The 13,596-nt window shown below is 34.8% G+C and overlaps 1 protein-coding gene and 1 long non-coding RNA gene across 2 annotated transcripts; one reads left to right on the top strand and one right to left on the bottom strand.

The window, feature by feature from the left end:
• Positions 1–8,384: 8,384 nt before the first annotated feature.
• On the bottom strand, positions 8,385–12,053 carry LOC133868815 (uncharacterized). The gene is made up of 2 exons (XR_009900406.1): positions 11,471–12,053; positions 8,385–9,762 (listed from the first exon to the last, which is right to left on the bottom strand). It is a non-coding gene; the product is annotated as an uncharacterized LOC133868815 (long non-coding RNA).
• A 623-nt stretch (positions 12,054–12,676) lies between these two features.
• Positions 12,677–13,351, top strand: LOC133869293 (LRR receptor-like serine/threonine-protein kinase EFR). Its single transcript, XM_062306247.1, has one exon. It carries the CDS (start codon positions 12,677–12,679, stop codon positions 13,349–13,351), a length of 675 nt encoding a protein of 224 aa, XP_062162231.1.
• The last annotated feature ends 245 nt before the right edge of the window (positions 13,352–13,596 follow it).

Raw genomic sequence — 13,596 nt, 5'->3', positions numbered from 1 at the left:
TGATCGAGGACTTTTCATGAAGATATCCGGCTACTTTCTTGACTGACTTAAAATAAATCCAAGAAAAGTAGAACCCGAGAAATAAAGAAGATTTAACATTTGCTATAAATCCAACAAATTGCTTGTTAAATTCCACATGCATGAGTCCCTAATTAAAGTCAATAATCATGTAGCCAAGTTTTTCTTGACTGACTAAGAATAAATCCAAAAAAGGCAAACCTAAACATGGGTTTGGAATCTTTATCTCAATACCAAGATTCCTCCTCCCTTCAAGTCATCTTCATGCAAATTGCTTGTTAAATTCTACGTAGGACCTCATTGTGTCAATTTGCTTGCAAGTGATAATCAATAAAGCTTACATATATAACTCATATTTTATTTTAATGTTTTGATACGACTTATCCACTGCTCTCTTGATTCATTCTCAATGAAGCCAAAAGACAAATCTACTTTGGAAATAAAGAAGCCGTCCGCTTGGGAATTGAAAGTTTATCTCGATGCATAGACTCAACGCTTGGAGTCGTCTACACGCAAATTAATGTAATGAAATGTGTTAACAAATGGGTATTGGGAAACACCATATAATCAAGTAATAAACCATAAAAAGTCTTAACACAGTAGTAATCATTGATCATGAGTGTGTAAGAATCATCTCTTCTCTTCATATATTTTTATTTTTTTTAAAAAAAAATCATCTCAATCTTATTAATAAAAAGGAAACTTGCTCTGCAAGTACAATTGATGCAATACATTCAGGATGGTAATCAACCCAAATTTGAGATATAACATGAGTAATAGCCAGCTTGGCGAGCTGATGAGCTGGACCGTTCGCGTTCCTATAGGGAGATGTTCCACGGTCTAGGACTGGAAATAAATCATCTCTGATTACAAAAAAAAAATAAAAAAAATAAAAAAAAAATAAAAAACCCAAACAAAGAAGAAAGAAAGGAAAAAAAAAGTAATTTTTAGACGTTTGAACAGTAAAACAACTCCAACATTAGCTGCAAAACAACTCCAATATGGATAAAATAATTAAAAAAAATTACAAAAATTTCAATGGAGTCTGGAGCGTAGCGCACTTTCTGCCCTGGGTACACGGGAATTATGTGGATGGGTTAAAAAAAAGTTTAAAATCCATGAAACAATAAAAACCCCGAACATTAATTATGTAGGAAAGCTAATTTCAAGCATAATGAATTTAAACATTCACATTTTAACCTAAAACCTAAATCAATCACATGATTTTCGTGCTCTATCAACAATGGGTATCAAGAAAATGCAAAGGGAAGCTTTGAATTTTATCCAATAGAACCCATGGCCAAAAAACCTTTTTTTTTTTTCCCCTTCTCCTCTCTCGAACTGAATCTCTCTGGATCTCTTTTGAGTTGTGCAAAAAAAAAAACAAGAATGAGAAGGTGGGAGGAATAAGGGGGAAAGAAGGGTTTTATTTTCCAATATATATATATATATATATATATAAATATAATTAATGTTGTTTGGTTCCCCAAACACACTAAATTTAAATTTAAAGTCGTTTTTGTAAGTGAAACGACCTCGAGAAGTGGGTGGGGTGACCTTCAAGCCACCCCAAGTGGTCGATCAAGGTGGCCTCTAGAGGTGGTCGGGGGTAGCCCGCAGTCACCTCCATGGGCTGGCGATGGTGCACGCCAACCTAGAGACACTACTAGGGGTGGCCCAAACCATGGCCCCACCTCTAGTGGCTAGCTCGCAAGCCTCCCCCAACCAATTGCCACCCTTTTGTTTTTTTTTTTGTTTTTTTAATTAAAATTGTTCTAAGTTTTTAATTTATTTAACTTTTTAGTTTTATATTAATAGTTCTTTTTTAATTTCTTTAATTTTTTGTTTTATTTTTTATTTTTTATTTTATTTTAATTTTTCAAAGAATAAGCGTATTATAGGAATATAATAAAATAAATGGCATTTTGTTACACACTTTGATAATTTAATGGATCATATCAGCACACTTAAAAATTCAGTGAGTTATTTTAAAATCGACTATTAATTAGTTCAAGAGGCTTTGTTAAAATTTTACCTATATATAAAACCTCTGCATAGGAAGATTGGATATATATTATTATACAGCAACAACAAAAACTTATAACATTACATAATGATGCATATTAATTAATAAAGAAAGCTCCGTTGTCCATTTGCCTCAACTTCTCTCCAACTTGACCTTCTTTTGCCAAGGAACAACTTTGAACATAACAAGAATAGCAATTCTGTCTTTCAAATTTTCTGCTGAAAGTAAGCATGCCTCCATGATGTTTGGACAATTAATTAATGTGCCGCAAACTCCCCAAAATCTCAAAATATAACCAACTGCCATGCTAATATAGAAACGTAGTGACTCAGTTTCCTTGCCATCATTGCCACCATTTGATGTTGATTTTGGATCGATTTCATCTCCTGGGCACTTTGTTGGAAGTGGAGGTCCGCAAAGTAAGATGTTACCTTGATAGCGGGACGAGCCGAGCGTCTGTAGTTAATTCCCAAATGGAATTTTTTTTTCAAACAAGTTATTGAATAACAAGTTCAAATAACTTAAGAAATTTAAAGAAAACAAGCTTTCAGGAATAAGACCAAAATGTTCGTTTCTTGAAAGATCAAGCAATTCTAACATGGACAAATCTACAATTTTTTTAGAAACTTTTCCTTATCAAATGGTTCATTGATAGATTCATGTTGACCAATTAATGTTACGAGCCTTGTTATATTATCAAGTATTTCTCTTAATAGATTATTACTTGAGAGGTCTAAGGAATAGACGAGAAATAGTTGAATTATACGCGTATTCTCTACTTCAAATCTTGCCATTGAGGAGGGAGTTTCCCAGACAAGCTAGTAGTTGTTTCTCAAATCAAGAACTTTCAATTTCTGTAACATTCCAATAGAATGAGGAATCCTGCCCCTAATAGAATTTGAAGAGAGGTCCAAGAACATTAATCTAGGCAAGAGCTCACCTATGGTTTCGGGTACAGGACCAGAAAACATATTTTTTTTGAAGATATATATAAGATGCCTACATTTGTAAAATAAAGTGGGAGTGGACCCTCTATATTGTTGGAACTCAAATTAAGAAAAAATACTAGACGATGAGATCGAGTGATTGGTACCTTCCCCTATAGTCTGTTATTGGACAAACACAAATATGGCTGATAGTTTATCAAGAATTCTAAAAGCTAGGCGGAACAGTGTCAGAAATGCCATCCATCTCTTGGGTGGCGGGCGGCCACTCTCATTTTTTTCTCAATTTTTTTTAAATAATTTTTTTAAGTTTTATATATTTATATCTTTTTATTAAGACTGATACATGTCGACATTTTATTGGTGCTGAGTGGTGCGTAACGAAATTTGACTCTAAAGAACGATTTGTAAATTAGGTCAACCACAAAAATTCCAGAATTAATTTTGATATTATATGCAGTGATTTGTAATTTATGTCAACCATAAAGACTAATAATACAAGTTTCGCAAATTTAAATAAGATTGTTGATTTGGAGAAGCCCAGGTCCAGGGTCCACAATTGCCCAATTCCTGGCTCCCATGGGTCATTGGCCCATATTATTAAAAAATAGAATTTTTTCATTTTACTTAGAATTGAGAGTAGTCATTTTATTATTAAAAATTTTATTTTCTTGCATTTAATGGCATGTAAATGAACGGTGTTAAGCAATTTGTTATTATTTTTTTTAAAAAAAAATAGTATGATAAAATATAAATCACATATACATCTGACCACGAAATGAATCTCTCTGTTTGATTTGAAATCATGTGAAGTAGTGCAATTCCCTGAAACACAAGTAGAACTTTTGACTATTAAGAGCAACCGAAGCAGATGCGAACGATAGGATATATCACAATAAATTACAATAAATTAAAGGCTAATATTGATCACAATAATGTCAAGAACAAGGCCAAAATAAGAGGGAGGCTGATGCAAGACGACTTACAAATATAATTACATTTTAGTTTTAATATAATTTTTGTCATTTTCCTGTTCTCGTCTTCTTTGCAGATTTAAATCTAAGAATTACAAAATATCACATCAATGGTTCACTGTGACGACCCGTTTTTTATTTTTATTTTTTTATTTTTAATACAAACATAAACAAGTCCTCACAGTGGCACGACGATGTGTCGCAAAGCCAACATATGGTATATATCCCATAATATATACACCGGGTAAATCAGAGTATAACATATAACTAACTATGCAGCGAAGACATAAACCTGAATAGTGAAAAGTATAGCTTATACATCTATTACAAATTATTTACAATACAGAGCCATTGAACATCTATATGTTTAAGTCTTCTCAACATAAGGTTGGTTTAGTAGTTCCTTATATAAGTTATGTCCCTTAAGCTATAATCATTATGTATTCCATTTATTTCCTTGTTACGCTTTACTAATTCTTCATTTTACCCATTTCATTACCATTCTATTAGACACCCCAACATCCTATTCTCAATTTCAACCGTATTTCCCCTTTAAAAATACTCCAAAACCTCATCTCATTAGAAAGATCAATAGCCTAATGCAAACATCATCTAGCCTCCCACTACGGAACTCCTCCACAAATACTTTGAAATCCTCATTTTTGTATTAAAACCAACTCCTCTATTAGTCATAAAACCAATATCAAATCAACTATCCATAATAAGTTAACATAACTAAAATTACATTATCCAAAGACTCATTCTTTATAGGAAATTAAACACCTAAGCTCATATTCTAATTCTACCATATTCAACCCTTTATAACCTCTCCAAGCCATAGTTCATTCAACACGTGATACTCATCCATAACCTTACATCAAGATCAATCAAAACCCCCCCTTTACATACAATGAGCCATAGTCGTTAAGGCCTACTAAGGATCAACCATAAACATTAGACACCATATAGAACTACATCCATAATTCTATCACGAGCATTAACCTTAACCCTTAACAATTAATCCTAAACTAATATCATCAAGTTACCAATCCAACCCATATTTAGGTTCAACCAAGAACACTCCTAAAAATCAATTTACAATCTAACATTAACAACATACAATAAAGCATTAATCATAAGGTAATATAATCATCAATTTACCATCCCAAAACCATATTCGAATTTCACCAAAGCCCATTACAAATGCATAATCAACATATCCATACAAGTAAGGAATCCAACCTAAGTCACAACTCATACACATATGCCCTAAATCAAACCCTAAATTTGGATTTCCATCAAAATAATATTACAAATCCTCCATTAATAACCAATGGTCCATAGCCAACAAAAGCCTCCAAAATCAACATCACCAATGCTAATCAACCAACTAAAGCTACCAAAACCGAAATCCATACCCTGTCATACCACCATCAAAGCCAACAAGAAATCTAACACAATCAAACCCCTAAACCCCAAATATCCATTCAGTATAACACCAATAACCATTCGGTTATTCCAAAAATATAGACAAATCACAATAAAACCCTAGGTTTCTCAACAAATCCCAAATCAATTTCTATTTTCGTTTATCGTTACCCTAAAATTATAACCACAAACAATAACCCATAAAAACCCTAAAATTTCATTTTATAAATCCAAAACGCTTAAGATCATTCAAGAATTCACTTGAAAATTACCTAATAAATGGAGCTCAAGAACCACCGGAAATCAACTCTGGTTCGTCGGAGGACTCACCGGAAAACCACACAGGGAGGATCGGGTCTCTGGGCCTTTCGGGTTATGGGTCTTCGTGGTTCAGTGGGTCTTCGCCGAAAATACCCTGGAGTCGCCGGAAATCATCTCGAAATCGCCGGAAAACTGGTTCTAGAGGGTCGGGTTTCACGGGTCGTGGATCACTGGGTCACGGGTTGCACAGGTTTCACACCCATATGGGTCACAGGCTCACCGGAGATCGCGTCGCCGGCGTTCTCTGGTCTCGTCGGCGCCACCTTGCTTCACCGGCGTCATCCCCCGGAGGATCGAGGTCCAATCTCTCTCTCGATCTCTGACTCTCCTTCTCTCCCGACCTCTCCCTTTTACTCGGTCTCTCACACTCTCAATCGCTCTGCTCTCTCAGTCTCTTCTCTATGCTCTTAACTCTCTCTCTGATCTCCCGATCTCACTCTCTCGTCTCTCACTCTGTGTTCGGGTGGTTAGAACAGAGGGAAGGGAGAAAAGTAGAAGAGAAAGGAAGAAAGAAGAAGAAAGTGTGCGTTGGTTGGGGGGGGGGGGGGGGGAAGAGAAGAGAAAAGAAAGATGATAAGGGTGGCATGTGGCACTTTGTGGGTGATTGGAAAGAGATGATGAAATCTCCCACAGCCAATCGAGTTGTGACACGTGGCAATGATGAGATCCCCTTCATTTAAAGCCTCCAACTTATATAAATTACACTAAGGCCCCATTTTATAATATTTCTATCAATCATAAACTATTATTTAGCCCATCAATTTCAATTTCATTAAAACTTACTCTTATAATTAATTATTTGCTCACTAGGACTTATTCTATTATTTATTTTAACTCTATTGTTTTATCTTAGACTTATTATATTTCCAAAATGTAAATATTATCCAATAAAAATAATAATCATTAGTCTCATTATTTAATAAATACAATTTATCAAATGCTAAATTCCTATTAATTTTTCTTGGTCTTCACATCCTCCCCTCCTTATAAAAATTTCGTCCTCGAAATTGTAATCAGCTCTTTTGATCTAACACGCTTATATAAAGCTACCCCACTAAATCCCAAAGGCAATTAGCACCAAGCATTCTATTCGTAACCCCAAAGTTATAACTAATACCTACACTTGGCTAATCCATACTTCATCCATTTGAACTTTACATGCCCTTCAATCTTTAATTACCTCTTCTCGTAGTTACTTGTTTACATACCACTTTACAAATATCACTTGTCTCTTTATACATCCACTACATATCTAAGTTAATTCACTACGTCTTCCCTCCTTAGTTCAAAACTCATTATTCCGACTAAGACTTAGGTGGGTTACACCTATTCTTTTATACCTTATGCTTCAATTTATCCTCGTAACATCAACTTCTCTAAATAAATTATACTAAATCGGGAGCATACTACAATTTTATTACACTAAAGGATAATCCATTTAGGAACCCTTCCTAATACCGTGCTTATTTTCAAGTATCACTCTTAAACACACAAAATAACTTTGAATTCCAACACTTAAACGATGATTTTATTTGAAATTATACTCTAAAATCATTGTGGCTTAACACAAATTTGTGTAGGTTCATTTTTAAATCAGCTTTTTGTTTTAAACCCATTATTTAAACCATGTCTGTTTAATACATTATGCAGAAATCGCTCCCTTAAACCAATTCTTTTATATTGTACTTGTTTATTACAATAAGTTATCTTAAAATTATCATTATCATCTACTATATTTTTTTTTTTATATATTTATTTATTTTTAGCTACTTGTTTAAGTTGTTTAACATTAATATTTTATTATTCTAACTCGTATCAACAGGTCAAACCCCTAAAGGATGCATCTCTCATCGTTTGAGTAGTTATCTCGATAGATGATTGTCTCCTCGCTATGTTGTTGTCCTCTTAATTGTAGTCAGGCAGTTTCCTTGAATTGATCTCGTACAATGATCTCGTGCTCTTCAATATTTGAGTCTCCTTCGATGCCCCCAAAGAATACGTCATCACTTCTCAAATGACGGTTATTAGTCTACCCTCACGATAGGCTCTCTCTTACATCGCCTATAGCCTAACACCATCATACCAGACTCTTCTAAAAGACTAAGCGACTAGACACCTAGGCCTACCTATAATAGTGTTACCACAAAAGTAGCCACGCATGTTTCGACCTAAAGGTTTATCCTCTACCTACACGACTCCACATACGTGGACAAGACAAAAGGAGGTGTTGCACTCAAATCTATCAAGACGCATGCAACACTTCCTAACTAAGGAAGAGGTCAATGTCTAAGTGGCACAACTTGTCTACACAGAACTATGCTACGTAGACAACATAAATCCTATTGAATGCATTACAAAATCCATGCAATGCATACAAGAATTCATATTTAAGTTTTCTTATCTGTGTTAAAACTTTTAGAATCCTAAGGCTCTCTTGTTATCCTTAGACTCTAACACAAACCTAGACTTCCGCTTTCCTAACAAGCCCTAGAACAAACTGCTCTGATACCATTTGCTGTGACGACCCGTTTTTTTTTTTTTTTAATACAAACATAAACGAGTCCTCACAGTGGCACGACGATGTGTCCCAAAGCCAACATATGGTATATATCCCATAATATATACACCGGGTAAATCAGAGTATAACATATAACTAACTATGCAGCGGAGACATAAACCTGAATAGTGAAAAGTATAGCTTATACATCTATTACAAATTATTTACAATACAGAGCCATTTAACATCTATATGTTTAAGTCTTCTCAACATATTTAGACAACAGGAATGGCTTATACAATAACAAGTGACCAAAGCGTCACAAGCCATAAACAAACCTATAAAATAGTGGACAACTGTGGTCCAACCATTACGACCATCGCGACGAGCTTCGGTCATATCATCCCAAATGCACCTACAACACTCTCCCCTACGACCGGGGTACCTGCAGCCAAAGGAAAATCTATACGATTGTGGGGGTTTGCCACATCCGTATAGGTGGAATTATGAGCCCACCGTCTTAGCATACATAAATACACTAAGACCTCAGAGGTATACTATTCACTGAGTTTTCGCAAAGAACCAACTTTTCATTTCTAGTCATGCGTACACTATAACAACTACCAATTTTATAAGCTTTTGTTTGAAAACCCCCATAGCTGATATAGCAAACACCGGCTAATAGAAAACATTTAAAGTATACTACGCAGTTGAGCTTATACGTAGAAGTTCCATTGTTGGATACACTACATACATCCTCACCTACTATATTACCTTTGATCTAGTAAGACTTAGAAAATAATGGCATTTAAAACATGCAACCACCCGATATAAATATACATAAGTTCTTTTCCATTGAGACTCTTATGCATACTAATACGTCTAGCAAAACTACCATATATATAAAACGTGTGGCCATCCGATAGAAACATACATAAGCTCTTTTCCATTGAGATTCTTATGCATATTAATACGTCTAGCATAAAACTACTATATATCAAAAACATGAAAACAATTCAATTATCATGAAACAAATGCTGTGCATGCGTGTCGTACGTTTGCCTAAGGGAATTGAACCCCGGTCTTGTCGTATGCCTAAGGGAATTGAACCCCGGTCTTGTTCGTATGCTTAAGAGAATTGAACCCCGGTCTTGTTCGTGCCATGCTCAATGCTCGTGCTCAAATACTATACATTTAATTTCATAATCATGACTTTAACACATGCTTTCTTTACAAAACATAATCAATTCAACATGTCATTTCTTTAACAATTTGCATAACTTAAATCTTTATACTCACTCTAAACTCACCAATCATATTCATAGTTCAAAACATCATCAATATTTCAATATACTCCAAAGTACTCAAATCATCCAAAACAATTCATAATCAACATACAGTTGGTTCAGATTTGTAAAACAATATATATTTTGCAATTCATCATTTATGAAAATAATACTTCTCAGTGAGTAGAATACTCACCTTGGCTGCATTGGACCATGACTCGAACTCTACATTGGAGAACCCATTAAAGACTCCAATCCGGACACTATCCTGCAAACATTAATAACATTAGACTATGCTATTGAACTCTACACTCAATGACACATAGACTACCCGCATGCTCACACGTCGCGTAACCCACTCCTAAGGCTAGCTAAGTATCCTAAACTATTATTAGGCTAATCCTCGGTTTTTATTATATTTGTTTATTAATTAGAAGATGCACTTACTATATTATTTACCTACTTATTATTGTTGAGTCATATTACCCTTGTTAATCCCCTTTATAGCTTGTTGCTTATTTACTGAGTTGCTAATATATTTTTAACTCGCATACATGAATGTGTGAACATATATATATATATATATATATATATATATATATATATATATACACATTTATACATATACACACAACGCTTAAACCTAATCTAATGATACACATAAGGTTGGTTTAGTAGTTCCTTATATAAGTTATGTCCCTTAAGCTATAATCATTATGTATTCCATTTATTTCCTTGTTACGCTTTACTAATTCTTCATTTTACCCATTTCATTACCATTCTATTAGACACCCCAACATCCTATTCTCAATTTCAACCGTATTTCCCCTTTAAAAATACTCCAAAACCTCATCTCATTAGAAAGATCAATAGCATAATGCAAACATCATCTAGCCTCCCACTACGGAACTCCTCCACAAATACTTTGAAATCCTCATTTTTGTATTAAAACCAACTCCTCTATTAGTCATAAAACCAATATCAAATCAACTATCCATAATAAGTTAACATAACTAAAATTACATTATCCAAAGACTCATTCTTTATAGGAAATTAAACACCTAAGCTCATATTCTAATTCTACCATATTCAACCCTTTATAACCTCTCCAAGCCATAGTTCATTCAACACGTGATACTCATCCATAACCTTACATCAAGATCAATCAAAACCCCTCCTTTACATACAATGGGCCATAGTCGTTAAGGCCTACTAAGGATCAACCATAAACATTAGACACCATATAGAACTACATCCATAAATCTATCACGAGCATTAACCTTAACCCTTAACAATTAATCCTAAACTAATATCATCAAGTTACCAATCCAACCCATATTTAGGTTCAACCAAGAACACTCCTAAAAATCAATTTACAATCTAACATTAACAACATACAAAAAAGCATTAATCATAAGGTAATATAATCATCAATTTACCATCCCAAAACCATATTCGAATTTCACCAAAGCCCATTACAAATGCATAATCAACATATCCATACAAGTAAGGAATCCAACCTAAGTCACAACTCATACACATATGCCCTAAATCAAACCCTAAATTTGGATTTCCATCAAAATAATATTACAAATTCTCCATTAATAACCAATGGTCCATAGCCAACAAAAGCCACCAAAATCAACATCACCAATGCTAATCAACCAACTAAAGCTACCAAAACCGAAATCCATACCCTGTCATACCACTCAAAGCCAACAAGAAATCTAACACAATCAAACCCCTAAACCCCAAATATCCATTCAGTATAACACCAATAACCATTCGGTTATTCCAAAAATATAGACAAATAACAATAAAACCCTAGGTTTCTCAACAAATCCCAAATCAATTTCTATTTTCGTTTATCGTTACCCTAAAATTATAACCACAAACAATAACCCATAAAAACCCTAAAATTTCATTTTATAAATCCAAAACGCTTAAGATCATTCAAGAATTCACTTGAAAATTACCTAATAACATGGAGCTCAAGAACCACCGGAAATCAACTCTGGTTCGTCGGAGGACTCACTGGAAAACCACACAGGGAGGATCGGGTCTCTGGGCCTTTCGGGTTATGGGTCTTCGTGGTTCAGTGGGTCTTCGCCGAAAATACCCTGGAGTCGCCGGAAATCATCTCGAAATCGCCGGAAAACTGGTTCTAGAGGGTCGGGTTTCACGGGTCGTGGATCACTGGGTCACGGGTTGCACGGGTTTCACACCCATATGGGTCACAGGCTCACTGGAGATCGCGTCGCCGGCGTTCTCTGGTCTCGTCGGCGCCACCTTGCTTCACCGGCGTCATCCCCCGGAGGATCGAGGTCCGATCTCTCTCTCGATCTCTGACTCTCCTTCTCTCCCGACCTCTCCCTTTTACTCGGTCTCTCACACTCTCAATCGCTCTGCTCTCTCAGTCTCTTCTCTTTGCTCTCAACTCTCTCTCTGATCTCCCGATCTCACTCTCTCGTCTCTCACTCTGTGTTCGGGTGGTTAGAACAGAGGGAAGGGAGAAAAGTAGAAGAGAAAGGAAGAAAGAAGAAGAAAGTGTGCGTTGGTTGGGGGGGGGGGGGGAAGAGGAGAAAAGAAAGATGATAAGGGTGGCATGTGGCACTTTGTGGGTGATTGGAAAGAGATGATGAAATCTCCCACAACCAATCGAGTTGTGACACGTGGCAAGGATGAGATCCCCTTCATTTAAAGCCTCCAACTTATATAAATTACACTAAGGCCCCATTTTATAATATTTCTATCAATCATAAACTATTATTTAGCCCATCAATTTCAATTTCATTAAAACTTACTCTTATAATTAATTATTTGCTCACTAGGACTTATTCTATTATTTATTTTAACTCTATTGTTTTATCTTAGACTTATTATATTTCCATAATATAAATATTATCGAATAAAAATAATAATCATTAGTCTCATTATTTAATAAATACAATTTATCAAATGCTAAATTCCTATTAATTTTTCTTGGTCTTCACATTCACACTAATAGAAAGCTGACAATATTTTTTCGCATAGCTTATTTGTGAAAGGAGGATAGTGGGAGAGTGGCTTTTTTTATGAATTAGCTCTTAATTTAAAGTTTTGCTTTATTTTTTAGACATCGTTTCACTTGAATGTCTGATTTCTTTAAACCACATTATTTTTTATTTTGAAAAATAATGTATATGGTTGTTCATATTATGACAGGTGCAATACCAAGTGAAATTGGTAATCTACAAAACCTTGAGATATTTGCTATTGATGGCAACAAGTTTACTGGTCCAATTCCATTTGAGATCTTTAATAGCTCAACACTTCAAAAAGCTTATATGTATTACAATAACCTCTTAGGCCATCTTCCATCAAATCTAGGCCTATTTCTACCAAATCTTCAGCATCTTGTTCTTGAAGAAAACAATCTGAGTGGAACAATACCCAATTCCATCTCCAATGCTTCACAACTCACTAAACTAGATATTGACGACAATTCATTCTCGGGCATAATTCCTAAATCACTTGGTAATTTAAGGCTCCTCCAGGTGCTCAACCTAGCAGGAAATAATTTGACCATTGAATCTTCTACTCCAGAATTCAGCTTTTTCTCTTCCTTGTTAAATTTGGCATATCTAAGACTTTTAGTTTTGTCAGATAATCCTCTGAATGACATCCTTCCTAGTTCCATTGGAAATCTCTCCACTTCTCTTGAAACACTTTACATTGATAATTGCAATATCAAGGGAAGCATTCCTAGAGATATAGGCAATTTAAGCAAATTGATGGCTTTGTCCCTAATTGTAAATGAATTAGCTGGACCTATTCCAACTACAGTGAGAAGATTGTACAAGCTTCAAATTTTATAATTTTATAATGTTCACATCATCAATATTCATTAATTTCATATTACAAGTGGTATTGGATTTTCATATTTTAATTTTTCTTGCAAAATTGTAAAACCATCACAACCTAGAACACGGCAAGACCATAATCACCACATCAAAGCACTGAAAATCAAAACCCCAAGAAAACAATACCATTCGGCCACCCCTTCAAAACCCTAAAAATAAATCTCCATTTCAACACATATATCATACGGCCAACCCCCAAA

Source organism: Alnus glutinosa, chromosome 5 (genome assembly GCF_958979055.1).
Source record: "Alnus glutinosa chromosome 5, dhAlnGlut1.1, whole genome shotgun sequence".
NCBI classification, from domain to species: domain Eukaryota; kingdom Viridiplantae; phylum Streptophyta; class Magnoliopsida; order Fagales; family Betulaceae; genus Alnus; species Alnus glutinosa.
This window is presented reverse-complemented; position numbering and strand designations above follow the sequence as displayed.

Coding starts and splice junctions, on each gene's coding strand:
- LOC133869293 (XM_062306247.1), top strand. CDS start 12,677: ATGGTTGTTCATATTATGACAGGTGCAATACCAAGTGAAATTGGTAAT.